At 40.6% G+C, this 20,635-nt stretch overlaps 1 protein-coding gene across 1 annotated transcript in view; it reads left to right on the top strand.

Moving 5' to 3' along the window:
• LOC140694672 (uncharacterized) overlaps positions 1-2,446 on the top strand; it is a 117,577-nt gene extending 115,131 nt beyond the window's left edge. The window contains exons 15-18 of the mRNA XM_072957815.1: positions 875-933; positions 1,166-1,283; positions 1,820-1,943; positions 2,204-2,446. Of these exons, the coding sequence (XP_072813916.1) occupies positions 875-933; positions 1,166-1,171 (65 nt within the window). The 3' untranslated portion in view covers positions 1,172-1,283; positions 1,820-1,943; positions 2,204-2,446. The remainder of the gene's footprint in view (positions 1-874; positions 934-1,165; positions 1,284-1,819; positions 1,944-2,203) is intronic.
• The last annotated feature ends 18,189 nt before the right edge of the window (positions 2,447-20,635 follow it).

Here is a 20,635-nt window from a genome sequence, read left to right as displayed (position 1 = left end):
GACTGTCTAGTTATGCCCAAAGGAAAGTACTGAATTCACCTGCAGAATTAGGTGCTTTACCATGTAGAAGCAGCTTAGAGCAATCAGAAAAATCAGTCTTATGATGAGATATAAAAAGAATATAATATCTTTTATTTCTGAAACTTTTCTACATTAAGTTGTGTAGAGCTAAAATTAAGTTTCAAGCACCAGGAGTTAAGAGTTTAGGTGGTTCTGTGGGATCGTTATTCAGGGATGTGTCTAGACCCTGCTGGAGTGGCCGAAGCTGGCAGGAAAAGATCCAGAGCCAGGATTTGTCATCCTAGGATGTCCTCCATAATGGTTCCATGTGGGAGCCCATGATTGAGTTAACAAGTTGTAACACATCCCAGCCGCCTGTCAACTTTAAGAAAAAAAATGTGCTTATTAACTGCTTTAAAGCAAACACCTGTGCATCCTCACTCCTGTCTCCTTGCCATAAAAAGCAGAGACAATGCCTTGCTTGCATATTTGAGGTTATAGATAGCACACTGCTTATTGCAGAGCAATGACCCAGGCCCTCAGCTATAAACGCCAGGCCTGCGTGGTGTTAGATAGTCTATTATCCCCAAAACAGGGACCAGGCTGGTCTGGTGGTCTGCTTTGTAATGAACATGTCTAAAAAATGTATCTTGTTCCCCTCAGCCCATGACTTCCCTAAAGGTAAACTAAGCCTTAGTACTCATGGTGGAGTCTACAATCTCTGTCTCATCCCTTCTTTCCCCAAGTTCCTGCCTACTATCTCATAACTGTTATTGACTTTTTACTTTGATTATACACAATAAATATGGGAGCATTTGAGAGACTCGTGGATTTGGCTCCCTAATCCCTCTCGCTTTCTTTCCTTTTTCCACAGTCTTGAGAAATTCATTCCGTGTCGGTAAGACTTCCGCCAGCCAGAACCCACAGTTCCAGGTGAGAAGGATGCAGGCTTTATCCCTCCTACCCGAGGGAGAGAGAGGAGATAATTGAGATATGCTCCCCTGTGGTCCCTTCCTGCCCCAGGGCCACTCCAGTTCACCTGCAGCCTTCTGGCCTCTGCTCACAGGGCCTCTGTCCCAGGATTGACCGCAGCCTTTTATTCCCTTGTCAACATTCCCTGTGCCTTTCAGAGGTTGCTCTCTTCTCTGCAATTCAACCCTGGCAGATGTGATGGTGGTCAGCGTGCTGATGGGCAGTTACTTGGGGACTCCCAGGAGCCATGCTGATTCTCCTGAGTCATTCGGGGTTACAGAACTGTCAAGCACTGCAGGAAGCCCATTCACGTGAGTTCAACACAGCATTACATCACTTTCATTTTATTTTTGAATTTTCAGTGGAGAAATTATTTGTAGCACACTGTTCCAGATTTTAGGCCGCCTGCTTTCCTCACCACCATTTCCTTGTTGGCTCTGGTGCTTGTTTTAAGAACCAGGTTTCTTCTCTGGTCATTTGTAGCAGCTGGGCTTGCCGAATCCTTGATTTGCATTTGAAGCAGAATGCTTCTTCGTGATGTCAAACTGATTTTCCTTGTCATGTCTGAGTATTTCTTGTACACTCAGCAACAGTTTCAAGTGAAATGCTCTTGTCCAATTTCGGTTAACTAATATTTGCTGATCTCCTGCTTTCATGCTGAAGGCAGTTTCTTCTTCCTGTAATAAATGTTAGCAATTTGCATTTACTATGGAAGGTACTAATCCGAGGTGCTTTTGTTCTTAACAGTTTTAATACAAATCACCCATTAAAATGTACAGCGGATTTTACTCTATGCCCAGAAATGTGCATCCCAGTCAATCTTAGAATATTTTCTTCCCCCCAACAGGAAACCCAGTACGCATAAGCAGACATTATCAACTTCCCCATCCTCCCCAAGCCCCAGGGAGCCACTCTTCTGTCTCTGTGGATTTGCCTGTGCTGAACATTTCATGCAAATCGAGTCACTTCATGTAAGTGGAACCGTCTATTTTGACTGACTTCTTTCACACTGAGTAACGTTTTCAATGTTTGTCCATGTTGTGGCCTGAGTCAGTACTCTATGCTTTGCTATTGCTGAATAATATTTCACTGTATGGCTGGGCCCCTTTATTTACCCATTCATCACGTGATAGTCATTTGGGTTGTTTCTGTTTTTTGGCTCTGAAAATTAATGGCGAAAAGTAATGGTGAATATTCCTGTAGGAGTTTTTATGTTAACATTTGTTTTCAGTTCTCTTACTTGTGTGCCCAGGAAGCAGAATTGGTGGATCATTCAGAAGCCAAATGTTCAACTCTCTGAGGACGTGCCAGGATGTTTTCCAAAGTGGTCACACTGTGTTACATCCTCACCAGCAATGGCTGCGGGCTCTGCTTCCTCTGTGTCCTCATTAGTGCTTGTTAATCTTTTTTTGATTTTAACCTATTGTAGTGAATGTGAAGCGGTTTCTCCTAGTTGTTTTGACTTGATTTCCTTTAGAGCTAATGTTATTGAACACCGTTTCATTGTGCTTATTGGCCATTTGTATATTTTCCTTGAAAAATATCTTTTCAGATTATTTTTTCATTTTTTAATTGAGTTGCCTTTTTATTGTTGAGCTGTGGAATTTTTTTTTTGATACACAAATTCCTTATCAGATAAATGATTTGAAAAAATTTTCTCCTGAGTGTTGTTTTTTCACTTTCTGGATGGTGTTTTTTGAAGCAAAGTTTTAAAGTTTAATGAACTCCAATTTATCTCTGTTTTCATTTTTCCTTGTGCTTTTGGGGTAATATTTAATATCTGATGTATTTTATTAAAACTTGTATATATAAAATAACTTAATTCTTAGGACCGTTCTAGGAGATGGGTGCGGTTGTTGTCCCCAGTCTATGCATCGGAGACTGAGATGCAGAGAATTTGACTGACATATTAGTGTCAAAGCTACCCAGTGCTGTGGGAATTCAGACCCTCATGTTTTTCCCTAGCATCTGAGCTCAACACCACCATGCTCCAATCTTTCCAGGAAACGTTAATGAAAAAATCTTTACTTTTTTGATTTCTTGTTAGATTTTTTTCTTATTGGGGACCTCAAATTCTCATTTTCTTTTCGGATATCAGTGTCGATTTATTTTAGGTCTCATGTAGGGAGAAGCATTGCTATCAGTTAACTTCTTTATTACTCACTCTCCAGTGATGATTGTTGCTAGTTGATCTAATCAAGTCATGCTTAAGTCTTTCCTGCTCATGACACTAACAGCAGAGTCATGACTTATAGAATGCTCAAAGAAGAAAGTACTTGATTGATTTTATTTTGCCAACAAATCAAACCAATCAGATAAAACCCTGGTGTTGACACAGACTATAAACCCTCCAGAATAGGGTCACTGTCTTCATTGTGTTTTATTTGTTGGGTCACAGTGTCTGGATAGTGCCTTGCTGTCCAGCAGTTTTGTGAGGATACGGTGCTCGTGAATCATTGTAAGGACAGAATTTTGACAACAGACTGTGTTGTTCATTTCACGACGGGAAAGGTAATATAGAATTACTGTTCAGATCTGTTTTAAAATTAAGCTTTGAATTTTGAGAATAGTTCAAGAAGCCATACAAAGGTCTTTTTCACTAATTTTAGATCTATCTTAGACACATTATGTTTACATAGCAGAGTAACTTATCAAGTAGATTTGACAAAAGGAGTGTTATATTGATTATTTGTTTTAGTTGAAATATTCTACCAGGGATAAAGTCATAAGTGCCCATAAATGAACAAATATATTTGTATTTAAATGCAACATGGGAGCAGACTACATATGTTTCTATATAATATATATGACTGTGTGTTTTAATCTTTCTGTCAGTGTTTTAATAGTTTTTCAGCAATTTTGTAACTTTAGAATTCTTCTAAAAAATTCACCACCAATTCTAGTGCAGTTTGTACTGTGTATCCTGTCTTATGCATGGGATTCCACTGTCCCCTCAGTGAGGAATTTCCTCTCCTATTGTGTTAGGAGCAGAGTTAAAGGAACTGTGATTTCTAGGCCTTTGCTCTCCATGTGTTTGCAGTTGGCTCTCAGTCACGATTTTCCCTTTCCAGAGTTTTCATTGTTAAATTAGAATTTCTGAAAATAACTATTAATATGTTGCATTGGTCTCCCTAGAAACTTGACGTCTTTGTGCTTTTCAGTTTTCAATTTATGAAAAATGCAAATGCACTCTTGTTTTTAAGTTGTCCTTTTTCAATAGATATTTATCTCTTAATTGATAGAATAATTTTTTCCCAATGAATGAATCGGTGTGCATGTTTTAAAGGATAACTTACTTTTTATTTTTCTTATTTTAACAGTAATATTCATTGTAGAGAATTTAGTAAATAAGGATTAACACAGTAATAACTTCACAATGGCCTCTAATCTCACCTGGAGATACAGTTGTAAGGTTTGAAATTGAGAATTATAAGTCCTCTCAAATTTTTCTTTTTCAAGTACGTATTGGTTACTGAGATCCTCGAATTCCCATATGAATTGTAGCAGCAGATAGTCAGTTTCTGCAGAGGAGCCCGCTGGGATTGTGATCGAGACCACGTTGAATATACGGATCGCTCTGGGGAGCACTGCCATTCCAAGAGCACTTTCTTTTGATAGGGGAATGTGTGTGGAGTGTCTGTCCTGGTATTTAGGTCTTCTTTAACTTTTTTTTTCAACAATGCTTTGAGTTTACAGAGTATTATTTTACTTTAATTATCTTTGCCTTTATATTGAGGACAAGTGTGCAAGGTACTGGGATCAGAAGTGTATTTGAGCCCCGCAACTTGCTGCCACCATGGACGCTGCGCTCTTGCTTCACCCGCTGTACAATCTTGCACAGAATACGACCTCAGTAACTCTCTCTTGAATGAATGATTATATGATTGTTGGATGATGCTTGAGAGTCCTTGTGATGATTTTTTTCCCCAGCCTTTCCCCAGTTCTTAACTATGCCCTTTCTCTTCCTAAACTCCAGCCTGGGTTTCAGCCTGCCTGTGGCATTGATTTTCCTTGTCTGTGGACTCTTCCTTTCACTCGTTCCCGATAATGTTACATGTGGGCTGTGGAAACTTGCTAGATGTCAAGAAAGAGCTAATCCATTGTAGGCCAGTATTTTTAGAGTTTGTTATTGTTTTATTGATTGAAATTAAATGAGGCTGCCCCCTGAGCCCTCCCGTGAGCACTTTTGACCTTCCTACAGCTGATACTGCTCTAGTTGCTGCATGTGCCCTTTCCCCAGCCTTGATTTTGTAATTGAATAAGTCACCATCACTGGAGCCCTCTCTTTAAAAGATAAAGAGAACATTTGCTCCTTTTCCCTGTTTGGAGACTTCGATGAGATGAGATCCCAGATAAAGAATGGAGCCCCACCTCTTTCTGACCCCCGCTGTTTCCGTTCCTTTCTTCAGGGGAAAAGAGTACAATTCAACAGTATAAAGATTGATTGTGAGCTAATGAGATAGACAAGACAACCGATCATTTATTAAATAACCTTTCATGATAGAAACAAATGTATTATACACACAAACAGCACACAAAGCACTGTAGTACCATGGTTACAATCGTGGGTCCGAGTTCGTGTCCTGCTCTGGAGAGACCAGTCCTGTGAGATGGAGAACTGGTAAGTCGGCTTAGCCTCTCCAGAACTGGTTTTCTGTCCTGCAGAGACGGGGCTCGCTAGGCGTCCCCCCCGTAGAGGTGCTGTAGGTTTTAAATGATGCGCATGGGCAGCCTGAGCACAGCTGCTCATTCCTTGTAAGTGCAGGGTAGCATAGCTTTTGCGGTGATGGCTTTATGACCGCCCCATGTAGACTGTCAGTGCTCTGAAGGGATGCCTTGTGGTTTGGAGATGGGATTCTCACTTCTGTAAATACCCAAGTGTAGTGTTATTGGGCCCTGCTGATTTCAGTCTATTCTTTAGAAAGTACATATTGTAGATATATTTTTCAAGCATGCGTGCTTTTTTTCTTTTACTATTTAAAGTTCTACCCTCTCATCTCTTGGTATTACTTTTCATGGAATCCAGGAAACAGTCCTAAGCTACCTGCCTCTTCACACTTTTCCGTGGTGGTTTCCTTCCCTGATTAGAAGAGGGTTTTGCATAGGAAATTTTATTTGTTCCCCTTTTCTTGGAGTCTCTCTCTCTGTCTGCCCATCTCTCACCTCTCAATCTGTCCATTTCTCAACCCACTGCTTCTTCTGACATGTTCCAAAACGCATTTCAGGTAGCTTACAGAAGAACAGATACCAAATAAACAGGTGAGAAAATGGGGCCCAGTTCAGACAGTGAGGCTAGGAGGCGAGCCTGTGTGAGGATTGCAGGCGTGAGACACATGTCTCTGCCATGTGACTTATAAGATCGACAGCAGCAGTGTGCTTCAAGCTCCCAGCAGACACAGGGAAGCAGGATTTGAGGGAGATGCTTACTGGCTGTGAAATAAATAAGTGACTTAGGAGAAGCCCAGCCTTTCCAGCTACTAAGGCTTAGGAGAATATTTTGAGTGTCTTCCAAAATCAGAGTATGGCATCTTTTCTTTTTCAGAGTTCTATGTATAGTTGGTTACATTCTATACCTGGAAATTTCTCCAAAACTGCTTCCCACGTGAGTCCCATGGCTCGGGGATTGGGTGGTTCTGCTCATTGATGGGGGTTGGCCAGAAACAGAAAATGAGAGCCTCAAAGTGGCCTGGGATTTGTCAGTTATGTTTTGTCAGTGCTGTAGGGTTCAAGAAATGCTTTCACCGTTTCTCTCCATCTGAGGCGGCAGCGTAATCTCTTACCAGCATCAGGAGCTCAGGGCCACGGGATGGTGGGGGCTGACTGCACTGCCGTCAAGACAGCTGAGCTAGTCACTGCAGGTGTGGTTCTTTTACATACTGCATTTCATGTTCTTTACTAGAATGTTTCAACAGGGAGTTAATTAACTGAGTTAATTAACATTTAATAAATATGATCTTTGTTGAAAAGACAGTTATAGGCAGAATATAAGCTGTGAAGTCTTTAAAAACGGTTTCATTACTGAAATTTCATTTGGGGAGATACACGGTTTATCTTATATATGGCTCTCTTTTAAAGTAACAAAGAAACAAGACAGAAAAGGCAGAGGATGATTTCTGTTCTTCCTCTCGGCTTGCAGGTGCCCTCACCCCCAGTAGCATCAATCAAGACACCAGCACTGACACTGGCCGTGCTCAGAACTGCCTCAGCCCTGAAGACACTGCTGACAAATAGAAGGGGGCCACGCCCTGTTACAGCAGGTGCTCTCACTTTGTGGGTCCTTATGTAACTGCGTGGTGTTAATCAGGATCGCCCTTCCTACATTGTGTGATGCTGCTGCTTTGTCTCCTAGTTACTTGTTTCTCTAAGTATTCTTGTATTATTCTCCAATGCATAGTACTACACACCCAAAAATGCTTTTTTCAGATGAAAAAGAATGTGCATTTAAAATAATAACTCTGAAAAGGGGGGCAAAAGAGGCTATCCTTGTCCCGCTATTCAAAGATAATAATTAAGACGTTAACGTATATTTTCATCAGTGTGGATCACCTCTGTCATAAAAAACCAGAGAGCACTCTGTGACTGTTTACTGTGTGGACACCTCCATTTTCCATTTGGCTTTTTATATGTTTTTCTACAATATTCTATCTCCTCTGGCATGATTTTTGATGACCAGTATAGCATTCTGTCTTGTGGAGGCATTGTCAATTTTACTTCGGACTTAAATAAACTTTTAAATTCCAAGTATACTTAACTGAAATACTGAAAAGAGAACTGTGGTGGTAGAGGAAGGCCCTACCTCCCTTCCCCTTATTTCCGAAGAGTAAAAACTGTTGAAAATTTGATATATATATTTCATGACCTTTATGCCTATGACATACATATATACACACATATGAGAATTCCATGTATACGTGTGTGTATATATGCTTTATTTAAAAATGAGACCATACTATATGTTTTTCTGCAGCTCGCTTTAATCACTCAGGTGTATATCATAGACGTCCTCCCACTCCAGACTCACCCGGTCCTTTCAGATAGAGTGGAGGGGTCTCCTGATTTGCGGGTGTGGTCTCTTTCCCACGCACACCTTTGGTGAGAGAATGCTGTGGACAAGGCCCTGGACCACGGTGAAACGCTGGCTCCCTCATTGCTCGCAGCTCGTCGTGATTTACCGCATCATTGTCTTGATGGTGGACAGTTAAATTTTCTCCATTTTCCACTGTCAGAAAGGATATTTGACTGGCATCCTTCTTGTACAGACATTCCTGTGATCTTTTATGAGTATTCCCTTAGTTAAGGCTTCTGGAAATTTAGTCCCTGGATGTGACATTTACATTCATCACAGACTCCATTCAAGTAACTCTAGAAATTCCTTCCATAGGGGAATGAAAAGATGCACAATTACTTATGTAACCAATTCTCTATTGCTGGATATGATTTCACTTCAGTTTTTCTTCCCACCATTGTAAACAGTGCTGTGTAAATGCCCTGATGGGTACATCTTTTTGGACCTAATTTGTTTTTTCCTAAAGGAAACGATTCCTAGAAGTGGTGTTGAGTCATTGTGTACGTACGTTTTTCAGAGTTTACATATCCATTGACATGTCGTCCTCTGAAAATGTCGCTCATGGTTTCTTCTCCCACAGATGGACACTAGATAGAATATCTTTTAAAAATATTTGCCAATATGATGAGCAAAAGTGCTTTTTCATTGTTTTAGTTTGCATTTGATGACCAGTGAGGTATTGAGCATTTTTCACTCATTAGCCATTTGACTTTTTTAAAATGAATGATTCCTTTTATCCTTTGCACACATTTAAGTGGGGGAGCTTCTTGTTGGTTTGTGACAGCTCTTTGTATGTTATGAACATTAACTTCTTGTCTTCAACAACATGTATCACAGAGCTTTTTCTTGTCATTTCTTTCCTTTCATTTTGTTTAGGAGGATTTTTATTTTGGTAGTGTCTCAAAATATTCTTATGATAATAAATGTATTCCTTATGTGTTTTATCTTTGAAATTATTCTTAAAAATAATTTCTTATACTGGAATAAATCTCCTCTGTAGGTTTTTTTTAATCTCTAAGATGGAGATGATAATAGTACTTGTTAATGTAAGGGTTAGTTGAGTTAATAAGAGCAAAGTGTTGTATTTGCTGTTATTAGTACTTTTTTATATTTACATCACTGTCTGTAAATTATCTTGTGGTCCTTATGAGAGGAATAGTATTTATTCTTTCTAGGTGATTGTCTGATTGTCTCAGGACAATTACTGAAGTCATACTTTTCTCTTTGATTTGAAATCCCACCTTTACAAAATACTTGTGTACACTAGAGTCTCTTTTTGAGCTCATGGTTCCCTTCTGTCAATCTGCCTTTCTTACTCCAGCACCATAACTTACATATTGTAAAAATTTATTTAATAATTGGCAGTCTGAATTTTTTCCATTCTTTTCTTCCATCCCAAATTTTCTTGTCTAGTATTATGATTTTATTATTCCTGAAGAATTCCAAAATATTTTGTTCAAGTTAAAAAAAATCAGATTGGAGTTGCCATGGGAGTTTTCAGTAAGTTTTGAATTATTCTGATGAGAACTTACATCTTTACAAAACTGCTTTCCTCCATGCAATTTGTTGATGTCTCTACATTCTCACCTCTTACTTTACCCCTCAGTACAGCCCTGAAGTTTCTCCATTTAGAACATGGGCATTATTTTTTAACTTATTCCAGATTATTGTTTATGTTTTTGTCAATTTTGTAAGTGAAAATTTTTTGCTATTATATTTTTAAACGCTTAAAACTGAAATTTAGAAAGGAAGATTCGGTTTGTAAATACTCACTTTGTATTTTGTCATTTAAAATTGTAAGTATTAAGTAGTTGTTCCAGAATCCTTTCTTTTTTGTTTTTAAAAATTTGTGTCGAAGATTCTCAAAATGTTCATAGCTAAGTAGTATAGGTGGGGAGACAGATGGAGAGAGGTAGTGTGGCTCATGTACAAACTGTGAGCAGTTTCATGGCTGCCTTTAGGCTGGAGAAACCACAGAAGAGCCCAGGTTAGACAAGGAATGGCTTTGTATGCACTTGAAAGCCAGCTTTCCTGCCTGTATGGTGAAGCCTGGTGGGCGTGGCAGGTAGATGATCAAGGTCTGATCAAGGTCATTTGCTGCACAGAGCGCTGTGTCTGTGAGAAATGGTGACCATTGCCATGGCAAATGCTTGGTGCCAGGAACAATGCAGGGGAGCTGGGGAGCCTGTGTTAAGGATTTTCCAGTCCTGGGAGTGGGAAGATCAGACTCTGCATTCAGATCTGAGTTTGAATTAATCCTCTTTAGTTTACTGGACCTCTGACTTTTGTCAAGTTATGCATCCTGTTTGAACTCCTGCTTTGTTGTCTCTCAAAACAGAAGAATTACAGCCTGCTGCTAGAGTGTTTGATCAGGGTAAATGATTTGTGTCTATAAGATGCCACGTACAGTCACAAGCTCAGTGAGCAATGAGCTGTCCCCTCTTCTCCTGCAAATCAGTGCTCGATAAGTCATCAGCAGAAAGCGAGTCCCTAATTTGTATGTGGTGCAAGGAAGAACAAAACTAACGTCTTGCCTTTCCCTGGCAGTATTCTTAGTTCTTTGCTTCATGTACCTCTTTCCTCCTTCACTCTCCCCTTTCACCTCCTCCACCAAGAGCCTGAGACTCTCTCAGAACACTAGATTCAAATTATTTAAATTGTGGCTCATTCCCATGAAATGACAGTGACTTAAAAAAACTGTACACATCCCAGAATTCATTGTATTTGATTTACACACACACACACGTGCACACACACACACACACACATCAGGCTACCTCCCATTTGCTGAGGGAGAAGGGCCACTTTTTCTGAGTTTTCATTTACTCAGCGTGAGAGCAGTCTCTTAAGCAGAATTTCACCTGGCTTCGTGCATGGCTTTTTAAATTGGATTTCTGCTTTTTGTCCATAAAAATATTCTCCTATTAGAAGACAGGAAGTGGAGACATAGATATTCTGCTGAGATATTGGTGTTATCATATTTGAGTTTTAATGGACATAAGGCGGCATAGAGTCATACATTATTATGGATGAGAATCCATGATGATGTAACTTAGACAAGAATCTGGGTCTCCTGCCATCGTGTCCACGCGGGTGAAGAGGCAACTGGGTGGGGGATGGCAGGGAACCTTCTTGCTTGAGTTCCAGGTTCTTGTTAGTTTTCATTGCTCAGCTGCCTTTAGTTTATGTCCATGAGGCCTCTCATGGGAAGGTCACTATGTCCTGAGAGACTGAGTTACTAATCAGCAGAAAGCTCTGGACCCACTCATATTTTCCAGAGTTTTTCTGCTGACCTGCTGACACTTTATATAAATGAGACCTAACAAACTACTGGATATAAAATCCTTATTGTTATCATTTGCCCTCGAGTTCCATAGGAATGGGGTGCTGTCTCAGGCTGTCTAAGGCTAGATCTGAACAAAGATAGGGTGATAGGCTCTGCTGCTGGACCCTCCCCAGTCAAATGGGATTTCCACCTTAGTTTTTAGAATCAGGCAGATGAGTTCAAATCTTGTCTTTACCAGTTATTAGCTTTGTGACCTTGGGGAAATAACTACTGTTTTGGTTCCAATTTTCTTTATCTGTAAATAAGTTCAGTATTTATTTTAGGGTTTTTGTTTTAGAATTGAATGTGCTAATTCCCTAATTTATTCCTAAAATACTGATCACATGGTTCTATGCTGGTGCCTTAGTAGTTGATTGCTAAGGGACTCAACAGTGAGAATGGGGGTGGAGCCCCCTGGATCATACAGCTTATATTCCAGGATATGCTTGTAAAAGACAAGATTGCAGTGGATTTTTAGTAAATGTCCATTCCTTTCCTAATCCCCATTGATTGTGTATATATCTTTATACTAATATATGAACAATTTTTTGCAGTTTAAATCTCTTTGTAGTATTTAAAGAATGTAGCTATAACAAAAATATGTGAAATAAAATGACGACTTTTATTTTCCTTTCAATAAGCAAAACAAAATAAAATAGAAAAGAAAAGAAAAAGTATTGAAGGAGTAGAAATAATTTTATTTCCGTGGAATCAACTCCCTATGTTAGGTTTTTCCATTGTGTTGTTCAACATCATATAAAATTGACAGGTTGTGACTTCAGTGTTGATAGCTAGGTGAGTATAGCTTCTTTTTGTGGTTGTCTTTGATGAATTATTTGCACTAGATCATAAATGATGTGCATGTTACATATTGGAAATGAGGAAACATTGGAGACATACTACCTCCAATGCAGTCATTTTGTTACTGAGTCCAAACTCGTTCTGCTCGCCACATGACAGGCCAATAAACCGGGAGATGAGGTGTTGGAGCAAGGAATAGTGACTTCACTTGCAATGCTGGCAGACCCAGAAGACGGCAGACTGATGTCCTGGAAAACTATCTTCCCCAAGTAAGAATTCAGTCTCCTTTTATACTAAAAAGGGGCGGGGTTGTGGTTGGTTGTTGCATACTTCTTGCTTTATGAATTGTTTGTCCTTTGAATCCGCTGTTCTTGCAGCTGTCCATGTGGATCAAATCATGGTACCCCTGTAAAACCTCCAAAAAAACAAAGGCTATTCTCTATTATGCAACTTGCCATCTCTACAGAAGTGCAGATGAGCTAACATTTTTAAAGATCAGGGCCAGGAGAATAGGCTTTCCTGCAGATTTCAGGCTAAAGGCAACTTTCTTTTTCAAATGGTGCAGAGCTACCAAGTCTGAGCCTAGGAAACAGGGCACAGGTTTAAACTCAAAGGAACAGATTTAACATAGGGTAAAAACTGTACATTTTATTACAATTCCGTTTCCAGCTTCATAGATAATATTAGTAAGAAATACGAGCAATTTTGTATTTTTGCTTCTTAATAACCGATAAGTGTACCAACTATATTTTGTGAGCAGGGATGCTGTGCAGGCATTGGGGTGACAGCAAACTCTTGTAGGGGGTGGCCGACCCTGCAACATCTCTGATGCCCCGTGAGTGTTGGTGAGGGTCCCCGTAGCCAGGGGCTCTCTTCAGGAACCAGCATATGGGCATTGACCTCTGGAGACCTCTTTTTCGGCTGCAGGAATTTTTTTCAGATATTGAGATTGAAAAATCACTCCAGCTGGGAATAATTAGGGAAAAAAACAAAAGGAAAAGGGTTTGGAGTAGAGTAGAAGAGTAGGACATAAGATCACGGAGCCTGAGTGCTTGGCAGCGGGGCCTCGGGAGAGAGGGGAGCAGAGGTGGGGAGGGGCCTGGCTCCAGAACCAGCTCCTGTAATTGCCCCCGCACGCAAGCCACATAGCTTTAAATTGGCCTGGGCCACCTCTCTGGGCTGGATATCACCCTGGGCAGAACCGTGGTATCTGTAAAGTAAAATGACTTCACAACTATTGCACAGAGCTGCAGGTGTAAGAGAGCCTAAGCCTGTCTCAGAGTGCAGGGGACAAGCGGAAAGGAATGGCAAAATTTCCACTGACAATTGAAATTTTGTTAAATAGCCTGCTACAGTTGTTTGCATCACTTGAATGAATGCAGGCATATTTCTGTGGGCATTTATAGGTTCACTGAACCCCACCAGCCCCTCTTGCCCCCATCGGAGATGGGCTTTCTCAAGCACAGTGCCCCTCCTGCTTGGGTGGAAAACGCTGCTGGTCCTTGCCTGGGGCCGGGCTGCTGCAGGGCACTGAATCCCCGAGGCACGGCCTGTGAGACACGACAGGAACATCTCTGCTCTTGACTGGGTGCCTCCGTTTCCCCTGCAGTGTAAAAATGCCGATGACTGAGTTAGAAGCATGCTTCCAAGCTGTCCATGTCCTTGGCATCCAGAAGCGGAGCCTGGAAGCTTTCGAATTTATCCAGAATGCGGTTTACATTCACCTTCAGCAGGTGAGTGTATGTCCTTACACAAGTGGAGGAATTACTGCAGTTTTCCTGGAACTTTCTCACTACAAGTCCATTTGATTTTTCTGTGCTAGGATTCAGTATGGCCTGCTAAAAACTCTGGAGTGAGATCTTGAAACCCTGATGAAGAGCATTATTTATTTCACTTCTCTATATGATACTCTTTTACTTTTAAAATTCAGAATTTTTGGTTGTTTCAAAAATTTTTGGGGGGGGTTGGAGAATCATGTTTGCTCTTACCATCTTTGCAACCTGTTGCTTTGTGCCTCTCACCTGTCTTCTGTCACTTGTGAGGCGGTTCCATTTGTGACCCTGTCCGGGTTGTTCATGTTATAAAACATAAAGCCTGTAAAAGTACAGTCCCTTTTCCTCCGAAGACATTCCACAAATACTCCTTTAACCTGGGTGTGGTTTTAAGAAGACAGAATCTTTAGAACATGTCCTTGCAGGTTGCTAGTGCAAAATCCCAAAATCAATAGTCTAGCTCAACATCTAAAATCTTTCTAATTTACCTTGGAATTGTATGGATAATTGAAGCAGTTTGCTAAGAACTCAGACCAGGTTTAGAATACAGGCTGGTGTAGCTCAGCAGGTCCTCCCAAGCTGATGCTCTGCCAGAGGGCGGGGCCGAGGGGAGAGGGCGGGGCCGAGGGGAGAGGGCGGGTCCTGCCCTCCCTGAGGTGACAATTTCATGGCAAAGACTTTCACCTGGTGAAGAACTTGGAGTTTCTTCTAAGAAGAGTGGGTCTGAAAAGAGTCCAAAAAGCGCGGGAGTGACAAAGTCCCATTTGTCTCAAGTAGGGGAGAGTGGCTGTGGGGCCACGTAGGAGACTCATGTGTCCAGGTGGGCAGTGTTGGTGGCTTCCACTTGAGCGGTGGGACGGTCAGTGTTTAAAAGCGAACATATTGAAGGCATGTTTAGATGGTAAAAAGGAAAGGATGAAGGCTGTCTGTGAATGTAGGATGGAGTAAGGCCCAGGTTTCTGGGTGGATTAATGAGGTAAATGATGGTCCTTCTGTGCTCTGAGGAGGGAAAGCTGCAGAGGGAGTTCTGCGGAAAACTGATGAGTTCAGCTGTGGGTAAAGTGAAAGGTTGTTAGATGTGTGGTCTGGGAGCTCAGGTGAGAGCCAGTAGTGAGTAGGGGGAGGTGAGAGGGACTTTCAAATAATTTTGTATTGTGAACATACAAATAAGTATGAGTAATGACACATTTAACACCTCTATATTCTGGATTTAAAGCCCAGTAACATTTTGCTATACTGACTGCAGAGGTTCTTAATATTTTTTAATAGAAATAAGTAGAAACAAAATAGTGGAGTTAGTGAGCATCTTAGAGTAGATGTGTGTCCTTGTATGTATTTTTATACCTCATCTGTTTATAACCATAATCTACAAAAAGTTATCTTGCTTAGCATAAGAGTTAAAGACAGGGATGTGACACACATTGTTGGGGGTTGAAGCTGATCTTCTCGGGCAAATTATGGACCCTCTCTTTGCCTTAGTTGCATCGTCTGTGACTGCCCCAGGGCCCCTCATCACAGCTGATTTCCTAGAGTAGATGTTGGGAGGGAGGCTGCTGAAGGGAGTAAGAGGTGGCAACTGCTAGGGATATTGAAGAGAGACAAAAACAGATTAAAGCCGATAAACTGAGTACAAATACCCTCTAAATAGAAGGAATCCCGCAGTGTTTTGAGCCGCTTATCATAAGGGAAAGAAAATCACGTGGATCCAAAGCTCTTGAGCATATGAATATTGTGGGTGGGAGGGTGTCATTATAAAAGTGTTGAGAAAAGGCCTCTTTGTTTTCCTTGACATTACCAGTAAGGATGGGGAGCAGAAGCGAAACCCTCTGCTTCACAGTTGAAGGTGCTGTTTTGTGTGAAACTGACCAAAGTTTGGAAACCAGTCATCAGCGATGCTGGCAAATGAAGAGGCTTCTGGATTGGGTGGGGCACTTGCTGTGACTTCCAGGTGACCTGCTGGCTGGGGACTGTGTGGCGGGCAGTAGTTTTGCAGGGTAGCCCGGGCATAATCCCTGGCTCTGATGCTGCTGGTCTGATTAACAGACCTGGGCGCACACTGTCCTAATGGGGCAGCTCGGGATGTGGCCCTGCCGTGCTGAGAGCGAGAAGAGGGCTCCCCTGAGGAGGTGTCCCTGCGGAGAGTGGAAATGTACTCCTGCAGGGGAGGAAGAGCCTCTGAGCAGCGGGCCGGATGCACAGGCAAGACCAGCATGAGCACTGATGTTTCCGGGAGCCGGAAGTCATACAGTGGCCCAAACGGCCTTGTTCCTGAGAGACTGGAGGGAATAGATGCTGAAAAGGCAGGCTAGGGTCAGACCCTGTGGTGGGTTATGAGTGACAGGAGAGGATTGTTCAGGCAGGCATGAGACAACCCTGTGGGCGTCCCAGCTGGGGCGTCACGCCGAAGGGAAGAGCAGAGTTATAGACTTTGCCACTTATTAGCTGTGTGACTTTAAGCAATATCACCCCACCTCTCTCTCTATATATCTTCATCTGTAAAGTGACACAGTGACAAGGTCGTGTCATCAGAAGTATTAGCTTAGCTCTGATCCTCTTTGTCGACTCCTGTCAGTGCTTCCCTGCAAGGTTCTGCAATGGCTGCTTTTACTCTGAGACAGGAGGGCGTAGAGGGACACTGTAATACCCGAGGGCAGGAAGGGGTTGCTTTAAAAGCAGACATGTAACAGCCTGCAGCTGCAGACCTGCAGGCAGTTTGGTTGACGGTCCTTGAGAGGACTTTGGAGGCCTTAGCGTCGTCTTAAGTCTTGTTTCCCCTTGGGGACCGGATTTGCCTTTGGGGATTGATGTTGAAGATTTGAGCTTCTGCAAAGCTGTTTTCAGAGATGGGTATATACGTAAAATATCATATAAAATAAAATGATTTATTTAACGAGTGCGAATTTGTAGCTGTTAGGAACAGCTCTGTTGGCCTGGTCTCCACGGGGGACACCAAGGGTCAGCAGAGCGTGCAGGAGGGCAGGCAGCCTGCAGTGCTTCTGCGGGGTGTTCTCCCCAGCAGGGCGCTCTGCTGAGTTGAGTCTTCTACGAGTTTTGTTGCCAGAGGAGCAGACAGCAAATTAATGAGTTCTAGAGGGATTGTATAAGGACAGGAAGAAATAGGAACCCGGAGATTTTCCGGACTAAAACACGCTTTGGTTCCTGATTCAGTGTGTTCCATTACAGAATTGATGAGTTGTGTCTATTCTGGAACGTCATTGAAATAAACGTTCAGCCTATATGTTAAGGGCTTTGTTTTATTTGGCTGGAGGACTCGAGCCGGGATGACAGCCTCTCAGATCACTCTGAGGGACTGCTCCCAAGAGGTAGGGGAGGAGCTAGGATATATAGAAGCTTACAACAAAGACCAGGTAATTGGAACAATAAAACATTGCTTGTTATCTAAAGAAAACCAGATATCTCAAGTTCAAGTATTTACTGCTTTTCTATGTATGGTGAAAAGCAAACATTTGGGTCATTGAATTCATTCCTTTGGCAATCCCCTGGCTATCTAGGGCCAGTATCCTGTCCTTTCTTACTCTGAGTCTGCTCAGAGGGCACCACTGTGAGTGGCTGAGAGGCCGGGCTGTAGGCATGTACTCGCTGGGGGTTGGCAGCAGCCGCTGATGACTCGGATTCAGCATTCTTTGTTTACTGTCATGGTTGCAGTATTTTCATGCACATTGTAGTATTTTCATTCACAGTGCTCCCACTTGGTCCTAAATTCGACCAATATTTTGAGAGACATTTCATGACCAATTTTGTCCCACGGTGCTAGGATGGCTCATTCCTAGTTCAGGTGAAGAATCTTCTGAGTTGCCATTCAAGGTGTTAGTTTTTTTTTGTCAGGCCCTGTTGATACTAAAAGTTCTCTGGATCACCTGTCTTACTAGTCTATTATGATACAGAAAGTGTTTACCCATCTTTGCTCATTCCCATACCTAGAATCACACTATTATATTTATTTTATTCAGGGTTATAAATTTTATCTGTTTCTTCAAGATGTTTAGCCATCATCCATCTTGTGGGCCTAGTTACACATTGGGAATTGTAACAGACAACAATTTTATAAAATAGACAGGATATAAGTAATACAGCTAGTAACGTTAATAAAGTCACAAGTAAGAATTTAATAGTCGAGAAGTTGTATTTTTGGGTTAAAATTTTGCTTGTGTTTCTGAGTTTGATCCTATGAGAAAGTTCATATTTATGGTCAGGGTCAGAGCAGGTATTAATTGGCCAGTTGAAATCTCCCACCTTGTAAGATCAACAGTGGCCTAAACAGAACTATAAATTCTTTTTAGAATAACGTTTCTGAGGGCTATCTAATTAGAGCCTTGGAGTAGGGAAACCCACCAAGGTAACACAGAAGTACTAGACATAGGTAATTTATCATAAACTTAACAAGTGGAGTAGTTCATAATCAAAGGTTGGAGAAATTATCAAAGTAATTGGTATACAGTCCTGGTCCGGTGTCTTGGGTCAGCTGTCTAGCTCAGATGTCATCTTCTTCTCATCCTGGTCTGGTAGCTTTTTCTCCATTTGGGCATTGTTTTCAGGGGAGCAGCACTCGATAGGCCAGTGCAGTGCAGGGGATGTTTCTGATAGGAAATGAATCGGAGACTCCGTTTCCTTCAGCTTTGGTGTGTATGGTCTGGAAAAGAGTACCTGAAAAAGGGTCCTTCCATTCAGGTTGGAGACAGTTCTTTAAGTCATGCCTGTTGCAGTATGTATAACCCCTGGCTGCAGGTCATGGGGCATTGGAACTTTACCCAAGGATAGATTTCTGAGCTTCAGAAACAAACCTAGAGTATCTTTTTCATAATTCAATTAAACCGTACAGTAATGTGACATAACAGCAAGGAATGATCTGGGAAGTGTCTTAGTAAATATGGACCTCAATTAACAAAACTAGAATTTAATATCCACTAAAATATAATTTATTTTCTCTCTTAAGTTACCCTCAGTTTTCTCAAATATAGCCAAATCAAGATTAATTTTTTACAACTTAGGTCTGATTATTTGATCATATAGGCTTTTTTAAATTGGCTGTGTTGGAAGTTTTAATACGGAGTCTCAGGGTAGAATGTTAAGGTTTGCTAAGGCCAAGAAAGCCACATCAAGGCTTTTCATGGGTTTCTGCCTTACAGATTTAGGTAAATTCTTTTCTCTTTAAAATCCTTAAAATATCTTTATACTCCTATATCTGTTAGGAGATGATCTCCCTAATTTGTTTGATAGAGCCACTGGGGACCTAAGTGTTTTTAGTCTATTGAGGGATCAGATAGAGAGAAAAGATAAGTGTTCCAAGTGTGATTACATAGGTATAATTTATCAAATTGCTGTGAACCATAACTAGCTTAAGGAGACGAGATTCTTTACGTCTGGGAAACAGGTTAAAAGCCAGTAGTATTTCAAACAATATCAAAAATTATAACCATATTCAGCAGGTTAACCAGTCCCATGTAACTAATTCTTTTAATGAGAGTTTTCATTAGAACTTTAAAATTTCTTACCCAGTTTAGTTCAGTGCTGTAGTTTGAAATTTATTAGAAATCAGTAAATCTCCTTGAAGAGAAAGCATTTTGCAAAACCATCAGAAGAAAACAATTAACTGTCTATAAATGACAAAAATTTAAAAGCATGGTTAAACACCGTTACACTATAATCAATAAAGAAACCTGTTCACTATACCCATAATTATCACTGGTAACATTTCAGATATGCCAGAATTTTAGGGAGTCCATGTAATTTCTACAATACCTATATTAATAATATTTCTCATTCAATATAACCTTAGAAGTTTTATGATTCATTTGATAATTCCATGTTATTTAAAATGCCAAATGAAACTTTATAGTTAAAAATCTCTCTTTGGGATGTTTCAGGGGCCTTCTGTAGCATCCCAAACTTAACTGGAGATTAAAAGAATTTTAATTAATTAAATTAATTTTTATTTAATTAATTAGAATTTTATATTTGGGGAGTTTTGTGAAAGATTTCAGAACACTTGATCAGATAAACATATAGATCACTGTAAAGTAGTACTAATTCATTAACAAGAAAATATGTCAAATGTAAAGGCAGAACAGATCAGCTAAGTGGTATAAGAAGTTTTACAATCTGTTACTGAAGGTGGATTAATATTTTAAGAAAATTTTTTCCTCTTAACAGAGAGAAAACCAAATCTAATCTTGTTCCAGCTAACTTCTAAGATTCATTTACGTTGCCCAATTTGTTTCTAAACTTAGCCAATTCTGACCATGTACAAAACTCTTCCCTCAGGGTTCCTTTTCCACAAGAATTCCACAGCTTTCTATACTTATATTAGTGTGTCCCTTATTTTGTCTTCCATTCAGAGGTAACCAGCTTCAGGAGAAAGTCACTATTTTTCATTAACAAAGTATTATTCCATTCTTACATCTTCCTTTACGCATTTATATTACTTTCCTAGGATACTGAGATCATTCCCTTACTAATAGAGACTATTTCAGTGTGGCACCAACCATTTATTAATATTTCTATATACCTTTAGTTTCACTGTAAGAGGAAGTCAAATGTTAAGTAATTCGTATTTCAATGTTATTTTATCTGAAAATGGCATAGCTATTTAATAAAATCTTGTCATTTAACTTAATTTAGCACACCACTAGAATTTAAAGATACCAAACACTTAGAGATTATCTTAAACATACATTTTAA

This window comes from Vicugna pacos, unplaced genomic scaffold, assembly GCF_048564905.1.
Source record: "Vicugna pacos unplaced genomic scaffold, VicPac4 scaffold_77, whole genome shotgun sequence".
In the NCBI taxonomy this organism is placed as follows: Eukaryota; Metazoa; Chordata; class Mammalia; order Artiodactyla; family Camelidae; genus Vicugna; species Vicugna pacos.
Note: the sequence above shows the minus strand (reverse complement) of the source record. Positions and strands in the feature narration are given on the sequence as shown.